Below are 21,721 nucleotides of genomic sequence, written 5' to 3'. Positions count from 1 at the left end.
TGCGCATGCTGTATGTGTGTGTGTGCACAATAGCAAATTATCTATATACCTACTATACTATAACACGCAAAAGTTCTAGTTCAAAAAATGGGGTAGTTAAAAAAGACAAAACACACAACACAAAAGATAAAAAAACCCTACTGTTTTTCAAAAGCACAAAGCAGTGTTGTCTCAAATGTTAGCTATGACAAGGTTGGGCTTGCCAGTGGGGAGAACATCGTCCATGCATTGAACACATTTGGTGCCTTCATCTTGTATACTCCTGTTTTTTACATGCATCTCTTTAACACGAGCTCTATTCTTAGGATCAAGCAAGGGGTCTTCTTGGTCACGTTGAGATACCTTTGGGTTGGAGAGTGCATGGTTCATTACCGGGGCATAAGTTGGTCTAGAGGTCACAATGTTCGGCAAGATGGTCACCTCTTCAGCATCAACAATGGCTCCAATCTTTTGGGGTAGTCTACGGTTACCTTCAACTGGGCTTCTAGTACTCACTGGAGAGCTGAGGTTATCTTCAACTGGAGTGTTACTACTGATTTCTGCTTAGGGGTATCATCATCTGGTATCTTTTCATCTGTACTAACTAATTCTGCAAGCAAAAATTTTTCTTCAAGTAGTTCTTCCTCCATCATAACGTTGCTCTCATCCTCAGACTCACTATCATCGTCACAGTTGGTCAAGTCCCTTTAACACAAGAACACACAATTATACACACAATACACAAAATCACACACACACACACACATACTGTACATACAATAATAATACAAGCATACGAAAGGTAAAACAATATTATAATTCACACTACTCTAATGGAATGTTCAACTACATACTGCATGGGGAAAGTTTCGATGGGCTAAACTTCTGCGGTTTTGTTGAAAACCGCCACTAAAGTTTTGCCGTGAATACTTTAGTCCAACACGTTCAATTAGAAATTAAGTAGCACATACTATAGCTGTGTATACAAAGTATTGAAATGGCACAACTTGAATATTTAAAAAGCGAGTGAAACTTTCTGTTCCTGCAATATTACCCAACGAGAATGGACCACTTTGTAAAGTTATACTATCTTCGTCTATCAGAGAGGCCAACTTGTGTGTAACCAAAGCGTTGCAGTCGGCGGGAAAGCGTACGCCATACTTGAGAGTGTCCGATGATGAGAGGGTAATCATTGGGAAGTATGCTGCAGAATGTAAACGTTATGACCCAATTTTTCCTGATAATACTTTGAAAGAAAGTACAGTACATGGATGGAAGAAGCCTACCTCGAGGAACTTCGCATCAGGAAGAATAATGGAGGGGACTTGAAGGTGAAATTGCTGCCTTGTGCCAAAATAGGACAACTCCTTACACTAGGACCAGTCCTAGATAAACAAGTCCAAGCATATTTGCTGGACACATGTAAGGGAGCAGGTTCTGATGTTGCTATAGGTGCAGTTGAAGGCATTGTGTGCAAAAGACAGGAACCTTTTAGCCAAAAATAGTGGCCACATTGCTTTAACATGAGATTGGGCATGTACTTTGCTTGACAGAATGGGGTTTGTAAAGAGGAAAGTTAATACCAAGGCTAAACTTACAGTCGAAGATTTTGAGAATTGAAGGAACAGTTTCTATTTGATATTGAAACATTCACCAGCCTTGAAGAAATACCTGAGAGCCTTGTTTTCAACTAGGATCAAACAGCAAGTAATATGACAGATTCCAGACTGGCAGGGTTAGATGACAAATGCCAAATCACTGCAGTTTTTGCTTACAAAATTGCAGGGGATATTTGCCACCCCAACTTATCTATAAAGGTACAATCTATGCCTGTCTGCCAGCTAATAAATTTCCAGATTCCTGCCACATCACTTACACCCATAACCATTGGTGTAATGAAGAAATTACATAAAAAAGGTTATTGTGCCTTACATAAAGAAAATAAAAGATGAGCTAAAGCTACTTAAGGCATTGTGATGGTGTATTATTGACGGCTTCAGAGCTCAGTGTATAAGTGAGGTGGTGAAACTGTTGGATCACCATGGTATAGACATTGTGTATGTTCCAGCTAACTGCACCGGAGAACTTCAGCCTGTAGATTTAAGTGTTAATAAACCTGTGAAAGACAACATTAGCCAACCCAATTATAATCACTAATGGATTTCAGGCTGCCAGAATTGTGATAAACACTGACTGGCTATACACAAAGGGTGGTAGCTACATAGTCTGCTAGCTATATTCATAAGGTCACAGTGCATGTGGGAAATGGTACAAGTTTCCCACTAGTCTACATCACATAAATGACTTCTTAACTGATTCTGGCAATATTGAATTGGACCAGTTGAACTGCAACTGTAATTACTTCGGAAATTTTAGTTGCAAACCGTACGGGTGCTCATGTCAGAAATGGCATTAATGAATATGAAGCACTTGGTGCATTACGTGTGACCAGCTCTGGCAACGCTTAAGTATGCTAAGTGTTGTAGTACACATTAAGTAAATTCATGACTTTCTTTTTCTCAGGTATTGTTGTTGTTTCCAAATTGCCGTATGGTTTCCAAAATATCACAGATGATGGAACTGGATTAAGCCTTTATCAATAAATGGTAGGCAGTACACACGCCATTCCTTTGTCAATGGTTGTATATATATGGTATAAGGTACTCTTGGATAAAATATCATACTCGTAAACAATTTTGTACTAGCCTGAACTAAATTACACACATACCATATGTAACAACCTGGGCGGACACTAACACAATGGCTGTCAAGAGCTGTTTCGGTCACTACGCAACAGGCGGCAACATTATCATCACATGACTCAAAACAATACACACAGTTCTAAATAGAAAGCATAGTTCTAGTTAAGGTGATCATTTGTCCTAAGATATAATAAATAAAATATGAGTCAATACAATGAAGGTGAGTTACTTGGGGCACATTACATTTCCCCATCCTCATTCATCACGTCCCTGTGATGCTATCCTTGAACTTCGTCGCAAGTCATTACTAGAGCCACTGACATGTTCTGATTCTAATACAGCTGCATCTGTATTTCGACTTTCAATCTGTAACATACTAGTGTCAAGGACTTCATCACTGTCAAGTAATTCTTCAGAAGTAGTCTCCCTTGAGGATCATCTATTTCTTTTGGACATTGTCTGACACGATTTAATGCCACTCGAATGGTTGGAGCATTAGGCTTACTAATCAATAACTCCAGACGCATCCGTCTCAAGCACAAACTCCCTCTGAAAATCAGGGAACACTAACACAGGTGCACTAGTTAATAGCTCCTTCAGTCGGAAAAAAGCTTAGTCCCTATGAATATTTTGAATTGACAAAGGCTAAGCAAATACTGGAGAAATTGAAGGTGCATAAGTTCAAATTTTGTTCAATCTCTTCAGCGCCATGTGCTGGTACTTTTACTTCTCTTCAAAAGACAATTTCATATCGACCGTATCCAGTCAGTGCCAGTGTGCTGTCCTTCTTTGATATATCTTCAGAAACTTTAACTGGAAGTACAAATGAAGTGATAGGTACAGTGGTTTCTCGTTTGAATAAGGTACTAGGTGATAAAAACTTACGGAAGAGTTTAGTAAAAGGATTGGAAGTTAGCGAGAATGAAAAGGAACAGTTTGTGTATGTGTCGTCTGTATTGCATAATTTAACTGGTACATTTAGCTTCAGTGCAAAAGAGTACAATACAAAATTGTTTTCCAAACTGAAGATAGAGTACGTGCCAGATCTGGCCCCAATGGGAATGGGTGAAGCTAATACGTGGCGTGGTGCCCCCGATGGATACTGTGATGTGGTAGTAACAAATACTACTGAAGATGAAGATGATAGCGATTCTGGTGTTTCCAGTGGAGGAAAAGCCACATGCGAAGCTAAGAGAGTTAATCTGGGACTAGGCGATCTAAATCAAGTCACAGGACATTCTGTAGTAATGTCGTTTGTACATTTTAATAGACATCCAGACCAAAATTCCCTTGTCCCAGCTATTGGCATATGTGGGAAATCTAGAGAATTTGTAGCTTCACTATATGATTGTCACAGGGACATACTCTTGTACCTCCACCCTGTGCAGTGGCTAAACAGTTCTGGCAGTTTTGATGAGTCTGCAATCGTGCTTTTGTGGCTGCTTCTTCATCACAAGCTTTTTCTCTGTCGTCTATCAGATGCTACTGAATGCTACAAATCAGGATTACAAGAAATATCCAGGCAGGCAGGTGTTCTTCAGAACTATCAGTCTCAATTGTCATGATAAACTTAGATGGCTGCATGTAGATCTGCCAGAGGAAAGAGGGTCTATTGAAGTTGAGCCGTGTGTAAAGAAACTTAAATCTGGTGACTAGTCACATTGTATATAGAATGTATTATTTACAACAGATACAGACAACAGATATGTTGGTTATTCTTTGAAAATACATCACCAGATGGTGTGAGTAGCATTCTTTATCATTGAAATTTTGTTATTAGCACTGTCAGCTGTTGTTGCAGTGCCACTGGCACTATAGACATGCTAACTTGGTCGTGTATAATCAAATTTCTAGTAAAATTTGCTGACAGATAGGCATCCAGTACAGTATCGGATCAGTTACAGAGCCAGAGACGCCGGTTTGGTTGGTCAGACTGCTGCCGAACCAATTAATAATTTGAGCTGAATCAAGCTTAAGCTAGCTGATCACTTTCTTTGGTCAGAACCTATATATAGCTTTGTGCTGTGTGATACGAGGTGCTGCACGCGGTAGCGCTTTACTCAAAGCAGTGCATGCACTTAGCTAGATAGCTACTTACGATTTCAGTATCAGTATAGTTAACCCATACACACTGTAGTATTGCTGCATCTAGCTATACGACACAAGGTACATTTGATTGTGGGATATAGCCAACTAATCATCACGTGTGGTGATTGTAACAAGATGTCTAGTACTATTCATCGTGCACTGGTTATAAGTCAGTCCCCAATAACTGTTTCATTGTATTCATGATGATCCTTCTGTTTCGGACTTGGAATCGGCTATTGTACCTTTTAGGAAGAGCTCTCTTTTTGTGGCTGATTCATGCACAGTAATTCAGGGCACTTGTCATCCCACACAAACACAACATCCTTTCTTGTGAGAGCAAAAAGAGGTGCTGCTACCTTGGAAAACCCATTAACAAACCTCCTATAATAGGATGCCAGTCCTAAAAATGACCGTAGATGTTTGATACTGGCTGGGGTAGGGAAATTCCTTACTGACTCCACTTTCTCAGGATCTGTGGTGATACCATCATGAGAGACAACATATCCTAAGTATGTAACACTCCTCTTGGCAAAGTGACACTTGGTTGGCTTGAATCTAATTAAGCCCTGCTTGCCTCAGTCTCTGCAGCACTTCCGTGAGATTATCCAGGTGTTCCTCAAAACTCTCGCCTATCACAAGAATGTCATCCAAATAAACAACACACTTCTTCCGAGCTAGTCCAGCTAGCACCGTCTCCATTAACCTTTGAAAGGTTGCTGGGGCATTACAGAACCCAAATGGCATTACATTAAACTCGTAAAGCCCTGAGTGGGAACAGAAGGCTGTCTTCTCTTGAGACTTCGAACTCATAGCCACCTGCCAATAGCCAGAGGCTAAATCAAGTGTACTGAAGTAGGCAGTGTTTGCCAGCAGTTCTAGGGAATCATCAATACAGGGCAGAGGAAATGTGTCCATCTCTGTTACAGAATTAAGTCTCCGGTAATCCACACAAAAGCGGTTTGTACCATCCTTCTTAGCCACTAGAACAACAGGACTAGCTCATGGGCTGCTGGACTCCAGAATCACTCCCTGATCTAACATCGGATTTAAATCCTAGAATTAGATTGTCTGCTTTGTTTTGTGCTTGTCTTTTGTGTTCACTCTGTCATTACAATGAATGCTGCGCTGCTTGCAGGATTGGATGCTGTCTATGCCAGCTTTAAGGGTAACGGGATAGTAGACATCAGTCTACAAGCTGCACTCGACGTAGGTGTTGCAGCTGCTGATTATGTGCAAGTTCCTCGGAGCTGCTTGATGGCTGTTGCACCTATTGGAGGTGACCCGGTTGGGGCTGTAAGGAATAACGAAGCAAATAACCGTGTCGGCAAGGCTGCCCCTTTCATCATCGAAGGAGAGACGATGTGCTGCCATTGAGGGAGTCAGGCAGGCAACTCTCACTTCAGACCAGCTTGGTCTCCTAGCAATTGTTAACCACAGAGGTGCTGTCCGAGAAGGCTGGGAAGGCTGTGAAGTGGATATAGTTGCATCTGCACACATCATGGCTTTCGTTTTGGGAGCTCTGGAGGTGGAAGGTGAATGGGTGGTTGTTGATGATCCAAACATTGATGTATTGTCTGAAGCAGAACAGATATTCTTGGCTTCATTTGAAGAGATTGCCCACTCTGGGTCTCTTGTTTGTGCTATGGGTGTTGTAAATCACTACAGCATCAATCATACCACTGGACAAGGGAGGCTCCAGGGGTTTGCTCTGAAAGTCTCTCGAGTGCTTGGCCTAGAATACCCAGAGGACAGGACCACTGTTGCAGAAGAAGCTAGACGCCGTACGACAAAAATGTTGTATGCAGCTGCCCATCCAGTCTCAAAGAGAAATATGTTGTATGTTCTACAACCAGACTTGCCCAATTTAACAGCTGCATGGGTTTCAGGAGTCCCAAAGCCAGTCCGCAGTGCGGCTGATGAGTTCCTGAAGATAAGGCTAGGAGGTGTTCCAGCTGGTGCATGGAAAATCTATGTTGCAATTGAAGTTTGCAGAAGGATTGCTGCGAATGGGATGTTGTGTGTTATGCCTGGTGCACGTGCTATGGGAGATATGCATGCAACCATGAACCGGGTCCACGAGCAAGGGGTTGCTGCTCACGTAGGTGCGCTAAGTGTTTGTTCTAAACATCCTAACATATTTGCTCCATATATAAAAGTAGCATATTGAAAGAAGTGATCTTTAATAGCTGCCTAACCAAATGATTTAAAACAAAATCACACCCTGTGCTAATAAACAAAGACTGCATAAATTTTCCTAGGAATATGGCTCAAGTCTGGTTCATCCAAAAAGGCTGCTTTTAGATGAAGAACAAATCTTTTTTTCTACAGAGTGGTGAATGTTGGGTTGGCCTATAAATTCTTTTGATGCACTGTAATTGAGCATGCTTAATCCAATGGTGTACACATCAGTGTGTCAGGGGAGTAGATTAAAACCTTAGTTACTTCTGTCTGGGTAGCACGGTACCAAATACAGTTGTCTGCCTCCACTGCAGTTGAAGTGTATTCTAGTCTTGTCTCTGGTGTTATGTCAGTTGGTGTTATTATCCATGCAAGGATTTCATTATTGCCAGAAAACATCCTGCCAACAGCAGCTTCTGATTGCCTGAGAGTAACAACCGCTCTATTTGTAAAAAGGTGATCCCTATAGCTTCGATGATACTTCTTTTGCATGTCCTACATTCAAGGTATTCTTGTCATCCTTGTGGGATGGTAGATTGTGGTGTAGCCAGGCATCATCATAAGCATTTGATTACTTGTTTTGCCTCTTGTGTTATTCTTTTTCTCTTTGTTTTGTTACAGATGACATCATTAACGAGTGGTGGCAACACAAGGGGACATTCATTACATTAGAACTATGGAGTATTCTGGTAGTGATATACTGTTGATAAGCTTGTAAACCAATTCGATGAAAATTTAACGTATCGAGTTTGTTCAGGATTGCCACCTGATTCGAAAATACATTTACAATGCCCCTGTTGCTATCCTGCACATTGAATAGTTAATGAATGAACTCATTGTTTGAATGTTCTCAAATACTGCAGAATTCTTTGAGGATATGAGTTGGTTTGGGATAATCCTCACATAAATATCACAATCAAAAGCTGCGAAACTTGGTGCTATTTGCTTCAAACTAGATACATGTAATTTCCAATCCCTACCCCTGATTACTAGGTAGAGAGTTACATAACTGCAACAGTTTACAAACACAAAGTTGACACGTAATTTCCATACATCATCTAAATCTGCCATATGATGGACAAACTTCATAAAGTTATCTAAGTCATCGATTTCATGTAATAGTGCATGAACTCTTGAGAGCACTTGCTCAGGAGATCGAGACTCTTGAATTCCAGATGCTAGAATTCATCAAACGTTGTATAGCAAATCAGCAGGGTTTACTTCAGCAACATAGGTATGTAGCATTTGCCTGTATACTGCTGAATACAGTAGCTTTGCAACATATCAAAACTACTGCAAAAATGTCCTTTGACAATTCACTCCACGTACTGTGTTTCCGTTGTAAGTCGTTACAAAATGATCATGTGTATCAGCTGAGGTTGTGCAGACTAATGTGTTCAAAATTCTTATAAGTTGACGAGACCCTCCACTTACTTCCACTACATCTGCCATCAAAATATTCTAACCTTTTAAACATGTTTGCTGATGTCAGTCTCATTCCCTAGGATAGAATGTTGATGTTCATGCACCGTAGTTGTAATGGATGTCCTAAATTCTAGTAAAAGCGGGCCAACACTTTGAAGCTGTACATCAATATTTAGTGACAAAAGGTCATGTTCACCTGTCTGGCTATTTTTCTTTGTTATGTATTGTTTCTCTATTTCCTTATGAATAAGTTTATTTATGATATACCCTGCTGCACAGTCTTGTTATCACGTATAGAAGTAGATGGAGGGTTTTCATCATCACTGTCTTTAGCAAAAGGAATGCCACTCAATGCCCATGACAGGCTGATAAGAGCATCTATGCCTTTACAATACAGGATTGTGTCAAACTTCATGGCATATAAGTATTGAGATGTGTAATAAGCTGATGTAACAACCACCTTGATGTGAATGTCACTTCCCCCTCTTCCACCCCTAGAATCAACTTAACTGATTTAATGCTACCTGTGTGTCTGCTGTTATATGCATGTAAGAATACCTTGCAAACTCATGATAATAACTGATGAGCAATAAATAACAGATTCAAGAAATGCTTTTGTGACTGTCTCTGTTTGTGTCACTCAACTTGCTTACCCATTTTGCTATGTCTTGTTTAGCATATCATCATTGTTTTCCAATTTCATTTTCTCGATTATGGGGCAGTGCACTTTATAGCAGGTAAAACAAAGGCATGCAGTCTGTGGTTTTGAAATCTACATTGTGGCCTGTTGTGATTAGGTACTGTGATACCACCACTGCATTGGGCTATGTTGACAGAACACTGTACCAGGTTTTGGAGTGGTTCCACATGAATAACAAGGTTTGCAAGACCTAACTATCGTGCTGTATGTATCGTTGTAACACTTGTGACGAAGTACAAATGGTTGGACACCTAAAATTTTTGTGAGTGTCTCTATAGGAGCAAACATAGGCTTTATAACCTTATCCACCTGAGAGGCTTTGCACTTGAGATTAATGCATGCATCTATAGAAACGTTTTTTTTTTTTTTTTTTTTTGGTCATTTTTCTTCCAGATTGGTATGTGATTGAGGGACTGAAAGCATCTCTTTGCTTCTAACAAATGTTTCTTACAAATCAAGCTACTGATTGTGGGAACAGAGCCTACATGGTGAACAAGGTATGTATGTTCTGATTCTCACCAAGTGTCATACCGTAACTTTTAGCTATGTGTGCTGTCTCCACAGAGAATGCAATTCATGGATGACTCTTCTATGCCAGAGATAGCCTCCCAGCAGTATTGGAAAGATTGTCTGGTTGCTGTTATTAAAAGTACAAAGATGTATAATACGTAATGCACGTATTAAACACTTTTACATACTTTTTAAATTTACATCGCTTGCCTAATGAGACACAATTAATCACTGCATGGAAATTAAAGTTTAAACACAGCAGTATCAATTAAAAGTGGGTGTGGAGACTTAAAATGCTTGCAACAAAAGTGTATTAGCAAAGAAAATATGATGCGCGTAGCTCACAGAGGTCATGATTGCCGTCACAACGCTTCCTAGATAATTACCACCACCATGTGTTAGGTATCTTGAAATTCCTCTTGGTGATAGCTATTAATGGGCCATATAACTAAGCCATATAACTTAAACGCAGAAAGAAATTATGGTTTGGTAAGGGGGCGTTTGCAACCAAACTTGCATAATAATGTGTGTTTTTACAGCTGTGGTTCAACTGGGACTGTCTGCAGGATCCTGGTTGTATGCCAAAGAGGTAAGGAAAGCTATTGTAAATGCCCCACAATCTTTTTTTCCCCTTTTGCATCTGAACATTTTGCATCCTACATTGAACTTTGCGTTTGCTCCCTTGCACACCAAAATATCTCTAAGTTGTAGCCAGGGTTTCCTCATGTAAGGAAATAAACAGCAAATCATAGATGTTCACTACACCTTTTTTTGCAATCAACGTTTGAAGCTAATATCCAGTGGTGACTGGCACTGCCTGTAGTGAATTCTCTGGTAGTCTGCTCTTCTGGCGGCTCTGTAGCAAAGTGGAACATAGACCACCACTACCAGTTTCAATAATCTCTTTATCTTCATTCCTTAAAATATACTTGTCACACTTGACCCATACACCATTTTCTAAGTCGTTGCTGCTTGCCTGATTGTCATCTGCTGTGGTGGTAATTATCTTTAATTTAGCCTCCTTGTTCACAGGCTTACATTCAAGCTCAACCAGCTCAAGTTTCACAGAACTGGAACTATGTACATATCTGCACCATCCACAGTTAAACAACCTCGCCAATTTCTTTAGCCAGTTCTTATCACCAGTAAAGCACAGAGTACAAGGAATCTGCAACCCAACTTGATCAAGACCTGAGGAGTGCTTTCGGCTACCTGTTATGATACACATGTGATTATACCATGTCTTCTCAAATGCGCACTAAATATAGAACGGGGCATACGTCCCTGACTTCTTTTGATAGTGCTCACAGCATATGGATCGTGGTCATTGCATTGTATAAGTGAAACCCACGTACTTTGCTGTCTATCAGCAACGAAGAGCGAGATGAAATCATAGTAGCACAAATGATAGCAGCGTGATCGATGCATAGTGAAAACTTACCGACGTACACGGCAGTGGCTTGTTTACACCCAGTTTATGGTAAACGGACGGAACACTTTCAGCGGGTGCTGCCATTCTTTGCTCTACCACAATCGTTTAACTGTGAATAAGCTAGATTGTCCACAACCACAAATTTTTGCCCATCGAAACTCTTCCCTTATACAGTAATTTCAAATTCTGGACCAAGCTTTCACCACTGCACTAAAATGCAAACAAACTGATGATGGGTTACATAAGGCCCTGTACTTTTCAGTGTTTTTTAAGGATGATACCTTGACATTACCAAATAGACCACTCTTCATCTTAGTAGCCTATGTGGCCAACTATGTTGCTTACAGTACACTGATACATGATTGCCTGAAACAATTTCAAATATAAGCTCTACAAAAAAGCTGCCCAAAAAAACAGGACATACTTTGGGCATCAGAAACTTATAAACCCACACAGTAATAGCTAATAAACAGATGAACAATTGGTGCAAATTCTGTTTCTACACCTTTAGGGACTGGGAAGTTACTACACAATGATTACTTAAAATCGTCCTATCTAATAACGAAGCTTTGTGCGTTGAAGCCAGGTTTTGTCAAATTCAGTCACATTAACTCATTGACAGACCTTGCATTCGTTAGTTTCATGTAGGACATTTGCAGACACCTGTGTGAAAGTAGTGTTCAGATAAGTGAATTAGTTGGGATGAAGCACATTCGTTTATTTAGAGTTCCTAGACAAATATTGTAACTTATCCTACATTCTACTCAGTGTGCAATAGTTAGTGAACGTATGGCATTATTATCCATAAGCACTGCAAGGCTCTTCTCGCATACATGCATGTAGCAGGAAAAAACCTTGGTGAATTCAGTAAAGAAAATGGATGAGTAGGAAATGCACCATTTAGGCTATTGTTTTGTGTAAAAAGCTAAACAAACCATTTAAACACCACTTTATTAAGTTAACACCACTAATAAACCATGACAATCAATACTATCTCACCCTTCTGGAATTTCCAGTGAAAGATTATGAACCTGCATAGTAACTCCAACCAATTTAGAAACTGTAAAATAAAATAAAATACAAGCCTTTCATAACTACAATAATTAAACAAAAACCACACACTAAATCTAATTAACCCTAGGCTGTACCATGCCAGGGATTTTTCTAGAAAATAAATTCAGGGGGGCAATCCAAGTTTTTCAGAAATTGAGGGGGGTAGAACTTAAATTGGGCTAAATCACCTGTTTACTCAGGCTGGTTGAGGCAGAATTCAGAGGGGGGCAAAATCATTTTCAGGAGGGGCAAAATGCCCCTTTGCCCCCCCCCCCCCCCCCCCCAGAAAAATCCCTGCATACCTCACAGATAATGGACATTTTATCTGTTGGTCCATAATAATTGTGATCATGTAATGAACTCATGCTGCTTGTAGTGCATAATGTAGAACATTGGCTTGTAATCGATATTCATCTGTGTGTTACTATTGCTATCCAGCAGACTACTACACACCCCAACAATCAGTTACATAACAGAAAGGGAGGTGGCCATTACACTTTGTTTTCAGCTATGCTCTCTCTGCAGTCAATCCAGTTGCTATGGAAAATACAGGCGATAAGCATAATAGCCAACACAGCCACAGGGAAGCTGCATCGTGCTATCGTGAATCGACACCTTGTATTGTCAGTGAAAAGACCTGGAACTCAAAGGAGGACAAAGGCAAGTCCATGATGCGTGTATTGTAAATACTGTGGTTGGTGAAAAGGCACATCTCGGGATGAAGCAATGTAAAACAGTGAAGAAATCAAGCCTGTAGCCTTATCCAAACTTATGTTGGGCTAGAGGCATCAGTTAGTCAGTGTAAAAATCTGTGAAACAGAAAAAAATTAAAATTCCACAGAGTTGATCTGAAGATATTTTTGGGCTTGGCTGTATGCTGCCAACCTATATGAAGGCAAATTGAGGCTGGTTTTATGGTGACATTTTTGGCTGGAAAAGCCCAGTTTTATACAGTACTACTGTCCTGTATGATACATGAAACCTATTTTCAAGCACTACAATAACATATAAACAGTTCTATACAACACTAAAAAGTACTTTTGATACAAAGCGATGAACAGATGTCGTCTTCGCTGGATCTTGATGGCAATTTAAATGATATGAGTTTCCATTATAAGATCACGTGATTCATTATCTACCACTGGATTCTGTAGCACATGAGGATTCTAATGGCGCTTAGTTAAAGGCCACAGCACCAACTATGGTGGAGATATGCCTTGTTTAATGAAGCAGTGTACACCCATGGCAGACATTTGATGAAGAACATTGTTTCTAAGTGGTGTGATGAAAGGAGTTTTACCCACTGCAATGATGCTTGGTGTCATTTTATTGTGGAGTTCATGGCGAGTAATGTAGTGGCTGTGGGACCTTTCTATCATTTACACTTGCGATGTTATATTAGTTTGCATGAGTCAAAGCTTAAATAAATTTGGAATGGTGAAATCTTTATTTTCCTAGTTGAAATGAAATGCTACTTTGCAACCATTCTGAAAAATATTATTCTGGACTCTAGCCTTGCCCCCAGGGAGATGAGCCAGCAATGACTTTCACAACTTGTTTAGTGTGTAAGTGTGTATTCTCAATATCATACTACTAAAACATTAGTGCTCCAATTTTGTCACACATGGACATGCATTCATTCATACCTGAAAAAACCATTTTTTGTGTTCCTTCAGGCCCAGTACAGGCAATTGCCACTCCCATCCCAACATTGTCTTCATCATGACTGTCATTGTCCTGGTGCCCATGTTCAGTTTGAAGATCCTGTATTTCTTGAAGGCTCTGCTCATCTTGATGACCTTGAAGGTCCTGCTTGTTTTGCTGGTCACCTTCACACTCATTTTCCTGATGGTCGTCCAGTGGATGAACTAGGTGTATTAATTTGATGAATACTAATACAGTGCTCCCGATAACGGTCGGAAACGGACAATTTCCGGACAAATTAGCAAATGTCTGACCATAATAGTCCATTTTCAATAAGGCTAAAGTATGCAGTGCACTTTTTGGCTTCTTGTATGGCTTTACTGGGGTGCCTTAAATTAACCGCGAAAGTCTGTTTTCCATAGGCTCCAATGTATTTTGACATCACCGTTGATTTGTTGATCTCGTATACTTTGGTGTAGCAATTAGTGATACAAATTTTCAAAAGCTTCTGGAACCACTCTATTAATTGATCCTTGTTGAATAGTGCTGTGACCTCTAATGAAGTTAATATGCAGCGATATTGATAACCTGTTAATTATGACATCATTTGTGTGTGAGTTGTCTTGAGGAGTTAAAACAGCTAAAATGATAGTTCTTTTGTGAGGTAGGCACTTTGTGGTGAAGTTTTAAAATGATTTCTGGCCTTGTAGCCATTAGCAAGCGCTGTATTGCTTCACCATCTAAGTGAACCTAATTTTCATGTGTGGTAGCGTTGATAGTGGTGTTTCCCTTAATCTAACCATCAAGGCTTAAAGTTTAATTGTTGTAATTGACGTTTTCTTTGTACTACTGTTCTGGTAGGGTTCCTTACTGTTCTAGCCTTTGTCTTCTGTGCTTTTTAGATTACTTGCAGAAATGCTGTCATATGTGAGCAATTATTTCTACTGCTGCATATTTTTGTCATGTTTCATGGTATGAACTACCAACATGGACTGTTTTAAAGAGCAGTGTCAAAAGTTTAAAAAGCTTCATAGCAGCCTTCAACACAATTCAGTATGCTTGAGTACCATGCGCAGAAAGAGAAAGCTAAAATACATTTTAGCCATTGGAAAACATGGTTTCACAGTTAAAAGCAGGCACCCCACAGAAGCCATAAACTTAATTGCATACCTTGGTTGCTTATTGAGAATGGACTGTATTTGGCAGGACATAATGTCCTATCAAAGGAGCCCAAAAAGCCCAGGGTGAGCATATTTGGTTTACTGTTTACTTTACTACTAATAGCTGTCTCTTGGTTGCTAGGAGATTAAACATTCAAGCCACCCAAGAGAGTGACCACTAATGTACCAATGCCAACCCCTCTGCCATACAAAAACCTCACAAAATCACTTGTAAAAGTGTCTCAGCACATAAAAGAATGTCTATCCTCAGCACAACAAAGGGAATGCCTACAGCCAGAGTGCCTTACATCAGAGAATGCTTACTGCAGGCAGTGTTATAGGTCACTTGTGTCCTTACAAAGTATAAATTTTCCCGGACAAGTTTGGATTTGTCAGGACATTGTGTCCTGGCGCTTAAGAATTCTAATCGGGAGCACTGCTAATAGCAAAGTACACCCAGTAGAGTGCCCCCAGGGAGATGAGCAAGTAATGACCTTCACAACTTGTTTAGTGTGTAAGTGTGTATTCTCAATATCATACTACTAAAATATTAGTGCTCCAAATTTGTTTCAGTATTAACACACATGGACATGCATTCATTCATACCTGAAAAAACCAATTCTTGCGTTCCTTCAGGCTCAGTACAGGCAACTGCCACTGCTACCTCAACATTGCCTTCATCATGACTGTCATGGTTGCCATTGTCCTGGTGCCCTTGAAGATCCTGTATTTCTTGAAGGCTCGGCTCATCTTGATGACCTTGAAGGTACTGCTTGTTTTGCTGGTCACCTTCATACTCGTTTTCCTGATGGTCGTCCAGTGAATAAACTAGGCGTATTAATTTGATGAATACTCCAACAACAATAACAGAGTACACCCAGTAGACTGATTCACTGAACTGCATGGGAAGAAACAGAACACAAAGTCTACCATAATTTACAAGAGAATTAAATGAAAACACCACAAGAACCCTAGATAACCAAGGAGCAAGATATTTTTATTAAAGTAATCCTTCTTCAGGGTAACAAGTTACATACAGTGTTGTGATCAACATGATCAGTAGCTAACAACTCAACAAAAGGTCTGAATTGATTAATCATTGTGTGAGCTCACCAAATGCAAGATTATACTCTAAACATATCTCCTCTATCCCCATTACAAAAACTGAACAGCTATGTATAATACCGTATAGTGGGAAATTTCTGAGGGATGAAACATTTGCTAAACCAAGTAAAATATGATTTTTGTGTGTTGTAATTCACAGAAGTGTATGAAATGGTTGTGGTAAGGTAATAGCTTTCTGTACAAGCCAAAAACATTTCACAATTATATATTCACAAAGCTATCAAAACTCACAAAAGTTTTGTCCCATGAAAATTTCCAGTTATACAGTACTGTTTGGCTAGAAATTGACCGACAGCTTTTATTTTAAAATTTTCATCTATACATTAAGTGCCAAGTTCATAATGAAACTACCCAACTATACCTTCATATTTCCATATAATCACGCAATCAAAACATCAAAACGATAATATGTGTATCGGTATCACATGTACAGTATCGTGATATATACCAATATGTATTGCGTACATGCTCACATCATTTCAGTATACTTGCAGGCAGTCTTAAAAGTAACATCACTGCACATGCTACATGATGGTTCTGAATTCAGTTTAATGTGGAGTTGGTTGTGCAAGTAGGACTGCTAGTATAAAGGAAACCTCCATTGGGATGTAAAATATTATCTTGATAAACCAGAGATTAGTAGTACAATCAACTATATAAACATCCTGTGTGTTGTGCATGTGTGTATAGTATAATGCAGTTGCTTAGCAACAGTGTATGTGTGTAAGGTGAAGGTATAAATACAAGCGTGTTGTGTGATTTACACAGTGTGGTTATTGTGTGCAATAGTGATCAAGAGTATCGATGTGAAAAATGATTATGAAACAGAGTATGGATATTTTGAACAGGTGTGCATGGTGTACGTACGTATTTCTTAATGGTTGCTGATTGGATTGTGCAAGAGTTCTGTTCACCGAAGACTCTATGTCTATCAAGAGCTCATAATATGAACTCTTGCTATTATTGATGTGAAGATTTAATGCATAATGTATAGTTAGAACGAGCTGACAACATCACAAGCTACATCACAGGCTAGCTGCTATTCATTAAGCTTCCTGACATCAAAGAATAGTAACTCTGTTAAACCTCTAGACATCAGAGGAAATTATATGCATAGATTTTGCTTGCACGCAATTTAGAGACCCGACGACATTGTGGGTAGCTAAGTCCACATTCTCTTAAAATCCACAGAAACTTGTTAGAGTGTACTGTATTTAATAGTTTCAAAAAGGAAGAATCAAACTGGAGCTATAAATAACTTGTCACGATAAATGGTTCATTGTTTATTAATTGGGACACAAAGAACAATAAACATGATCTGTGCATTGTACTTCCTGAGGTATGCCAAATTGCACTTGCTGGGTCAAGACAATAGTGTATACCATTGTTTCTAATCAATATGTTTTTGGTAGAAAACACACACGAGTATTGGTAAAACGCGGAATTCCAGAATTCCATGCACATTAATTTTATCATGCAACTCATACATACGAGTCTTTAACATGGTGCATCGAGCTGGAATCAATAAAGACATGCTGGAATGAACAGAGGTCAAGTCTTCATTAGTACAGAAACACAGAATCATACACTTAGCTAACCAGCAGCAAAGTGCCTGGCATGGTGCTCAGCACGATTGAGGTGGAGTCGGTAAACAATACACTAGCCCCGTTAAAGGCCCTGCAATGCTGATCACGCATGCCTACAGCAACAATTCAGTGAGTACAACTGAGCTAGCTACGGTGTGCCTTTCTTTCCATCATGGATTCACTGGATTTCTCTGTGGCACTTAGCAATTTAGCCAGGATTTTACCAAGAGAGCACTTACAGTTTCAGTAATTAAAGACACCATGACTAGAATAGCATAAAAGTCTGCCTGGTTCATCTGCTGTGGGGTCCTCTGCTTCGTGGTGTCATCCACTTTTAACAGGACACTGTTTTACTGTAATGTAATATGCTAGAATGAAGATACTGCTAGACATAAACGTATTCACTCTGCCAATACATCATGCTTAGACTCGATTATATGAATCACACGATGAAATTGACAGATGCGGAATTCCGCATTTTACCACGCACAAGCCTTCATATATATCATACTTCCTAAGTATAGAACTACTAATAGAGACTAAATGACTGAAGATTTCTGAAGTACTGATGGATGTAATAAATTTTAGAAGGAATAAATACCACTACACAATACTAATCAGAGGTAATACACGTGCACACAACCAAATCTTCAGTTAAGTTTCATTTGAATGCAGGTACATTGCAAGTCTGTACATGGAAACTGTATAGAACATATATCACTTACTACAAACACATTTGGAGTTAAAATTCCAACAATCACCTCATCAGACCAGAAGGACGAGAGAGGACATCGCTACCCTGGCCTCACAGAGAATTGTACACTACCTGTCCACATGTTTCCTGCTACCTATAAGTTTCAGTAGTGCTGATGTAAGCAACCTTCTCTACAAATTATTTATTCACAACCAGTGTTGGGGTCTACTATACCACAAGTCAAAGCAATCTACTTCACATAGAGGTGTGCAACGCATCATAAAGTTGACGTGTTTTTCTCTTTATAAATAACTAAAACTAGTAATTACAATAGCACCTGGCAACTAAGCAATTTTAGTTCTATGAAATTAATTCTCTAACTTTGCCATGGCTTACAACAGGCACTCTTACTTGGGCTCAACATGTCTACATCACGACTTATCAGTGAATATCAAACATCACCTCTAATACACAACAATGGTTTTGCAATTATGTTGACTAGATGACAGTAGAGCCTAACAGAGAAACCAACTGTACACTCATGACTATGGGTCCATTGGCACAAAATTTTGACCATAGTTTCTGCTCCATATTATACAATGGTGTCAGTAATATCAAGAGTTAATAATAGTGGAGGGGAGAGTGTCTAACGCTCTATAGGGCTGTATAAAATGAGCGCGTTTGAGCTAAAGGGCTTCAGCAATCTTAACAAGCGACGTGTTAACGCATTCAATTATGGTTACGCGGCCGGCGCAATATTCATTCAGAAAAGAGTGTATCGATAGCAGTTCACGTGAGAAGCGAGTGTTATAAAATGGCGTCCGTTCATGGTTCTCAGTCGAAGATATCAAATTGCGGCGGTAGAGTAAATTATCTATTCTCGGACACCATGTATACTCGGACACTCGTTCTTGTAAACTGCTGGACAGAATCCTACGGAAATTGGTGTGGAAATACCTTGCATATAGCCCAACTATACCTCCAATTTTGAGCCAAAACTCTTGTTTGATTGTTGTGCTAGACCACATCAAAGTCGTTGCTCAAAATCATAGATTCTTGGACAAAATTCAAGTATTGTCGGACACCGGTCAGTAATCCTACATCAAATACTTTAAAGATTTACCACCAACACCATCTGTTAGGGCTATTCATTAGCTATCAGCAGAGCCATAGTTTCTCATTTGCAGGAAGCTGTGATCGGAAATGTGCGAGCATGTCACCACCTCTATTCTCGGACACGAGTTATCAGCTGGTTCTCGTACACGGTTATATCAAATCGTACAAAAATTATTGTGGACATACTTTATACACAGCCTATCTGAACCTCCAAATTTGAGCTAAAAAGCTTTTATGGCTAGCTAACTAGAGCGGATTAAAGTTTCCACGAGAAAATTAGTATTCTCATTTTTCTCGGATAATAGCCAATGCTTCCTACCCCAAATAATTTAGCCACTTCCTACCACCACCATCTGATAGAGCTGTTCATTGGCTATCAGCAGAGCCATAGTTTATTTCTTTTCATCACCGTAATGGATAGTTATGATCGGAAATATGTGAGTATGCAATTACATCTATTCTCGGACGCATCGTTTCTGTGCTGTCTGATTGAATCTTGGCTCAAGCTATTTCTGGTGAATTTTTTTAAATTTTTATTGACTTGAACTACTTTAAATAGCATGTAATGCCAGTGAACTACCTTTTTGCATCACCAGAAATAGCTTGAGCCAAGATTTAGTCAGACAACACAGAAACAATGTGTCCGAGAATAGATGTAATTGCATACTCACATATTTCCGATCATAACTATCCATTACGGCGATGGAAATAAATAAATTATGGCTCTGCTGATAGCCAATGAACAGCTCTATCAGATGGTGGTGGTAGGAAGTGGCTAAATTATTTGGGGTAGGAAGCATTGGCTATTATCCGAGAAAAATGAGAATACTAATTTTCTCGTGGAAACTTTAATCCGCTCTAGTTAGCTAACCATAAAAGCTTTTTAGTTCAAACTTGGAGGTTCAGATAGGCTGTGTATAAAGTATGTCCACAATAATTTTTGTACGATTTGATATAACCGTGTATGAGAACCAGCTGATAACTCGTGTCCGAGAATAGAGGTGGTGACATGCTCGCACATTTCCGATCACAGCTTCCTGCAAATGAGATAGAAAGAAATAAACTATGGCTCTGCTGATAGCTAATGAATAGCCCTAACAGATGATGTTGGTGGTAAATCTTTAAAGTATTTGATGTAGGATTGCTGACCGGTGTCCGACAATACTTTAATTTTGTCCGAGAATCTATGATTTTGAGCAACGACTTTGATGTGGTCTAGCACAACAATCAAACAAGAGTTTTGGCTCAAAATTGGAGGTATAGTTGGGCTATATGCAAGGTATCTCCACACCAATTTTCGTAGGATTCCGTCCAGTAGTTTACGAGAACGAGTGTCCGAGTATACATGGTGTCCGAGAATAGATAATTTACTCTACCCGTGAGAGTGGAAAACAGATTCTAGTGGAAGAAGAAACATCATCTCGATGGGAAGTAGGAAAACCGTCGTTCGAAGACGCGATGCGGTGTTACCTGGTCTGCCATGTTGGAACCAAATACCACTATCAGCACTTCCCAAATATCGATTCTAGTGTTCATGAACTTGTGCAGCATCGTTGATGTGACCTGACAAAAGTGACGATTGGTTCTAGTTGTCAAGTGTAGAGAATGTGACTAAACACGAGATTATCCGTGGTGAAGCCCTTTAGCTCCCACGCGCTCATTTTATGCAGCCCTATACAGTGTTAGACACTCTCTCCTCCACTATTAACTCTTGGTAATATGCTATTGGTGAATGGTTCTAAGATGGGCCAGCCTGGCAGAACCCCAAACAATACCTTTTCAAAAAGCCTACTGTCACGCACATTAATAGCATCTGCATGCATATACAAGAAGGGTTCGCGGTATTCCACAGCGACAACCTCCTTCTACCATATTTCGCAACCACCACATTACTGGCGCACAATTGCGCGAAATTGTAGACACTGTAGTTTGACTAGTTTCTACTCTCTAAATGTTTTGACCAATAAGGCGACACAATTCAAAAAAGCACTCAACAAGTTGGGATACGCACACATTAACAAAAGACTAACCAAATTCAGCGGCATCTCAACTTCAAGTAGTTTAGGATTTGTAGTAAAGGGTATTAGGATTCTCTTCTACCGAATTGAGCACTGAAAAAGAACCGGCAACGCCCTGAAAAGTATTTAGACGTATTCGTGAGAGCAGCGTGATGAAAAATTTGGCGCGCAAATTGAACTTGATTCTAATTAATGAGCATCTGAGAACTCTGGTCCCGTAGGCTCTAATATCTACAGTTTTACACAAGCTTCTGCACACTTTTTATTCAAACCTTTGATGTTTTCTTCCAAATTCGCACCTTTCACCATAG

At 39.6% G+C, this 21,721-nt stretch overlaps 1 protein-coding gene across 1 annotated transcript; it reads right to left on the bottom strand.

Moving 5' to 3' along the window:
* Positions 1 to 73: 73 nt before the first annotated feature.
* LOC136241559 (uncharacterized) lies at positions 74 to 21,591 on the bottom strand. Its single transcript, XM_066032793.1, has 5 exons — positions 21,423 to 21,591; positions 15,478 to 15,769; positions 13,714 to 13,935; positions 12,014 to 12,074; positions 74 to 684 (listed from the first exon to the last, which is right to left on the bottom strand). The coding sequence occupies exons 1-5, from the start codon at positions 21,435 to 21,437 to the stop codon at positions 492 to 494; spliced, it is 783 nt and encodes a 260-aa protein (XP_065888865.1). The 5' UTR covers positions 21,438 to 21,591; the 3' UTR covers positions 74 to 491.
* Between the last annotated feature and the right edge of the window lie 130 nt (positions 21,592 to 21,721).

Source organism: Dysidea avara, chromosome 12 (genome assembly GCF_963678975.1).
Source record: "Dysidea avara chromosome 12, odDysAvar1.4, whole genome shotgun sequence".
NCBI classification, from domain to species: Eukaryota; Metazoa; Porifera; class Demospongiae; order Dictyoceratida; family Dysideidae; genus Dysidea; species Dysidea avara.
Note: the sequence above shows the minus strand (reverse complement) of the source record. Positions and strands in the feature narration are given on the sequence as shown.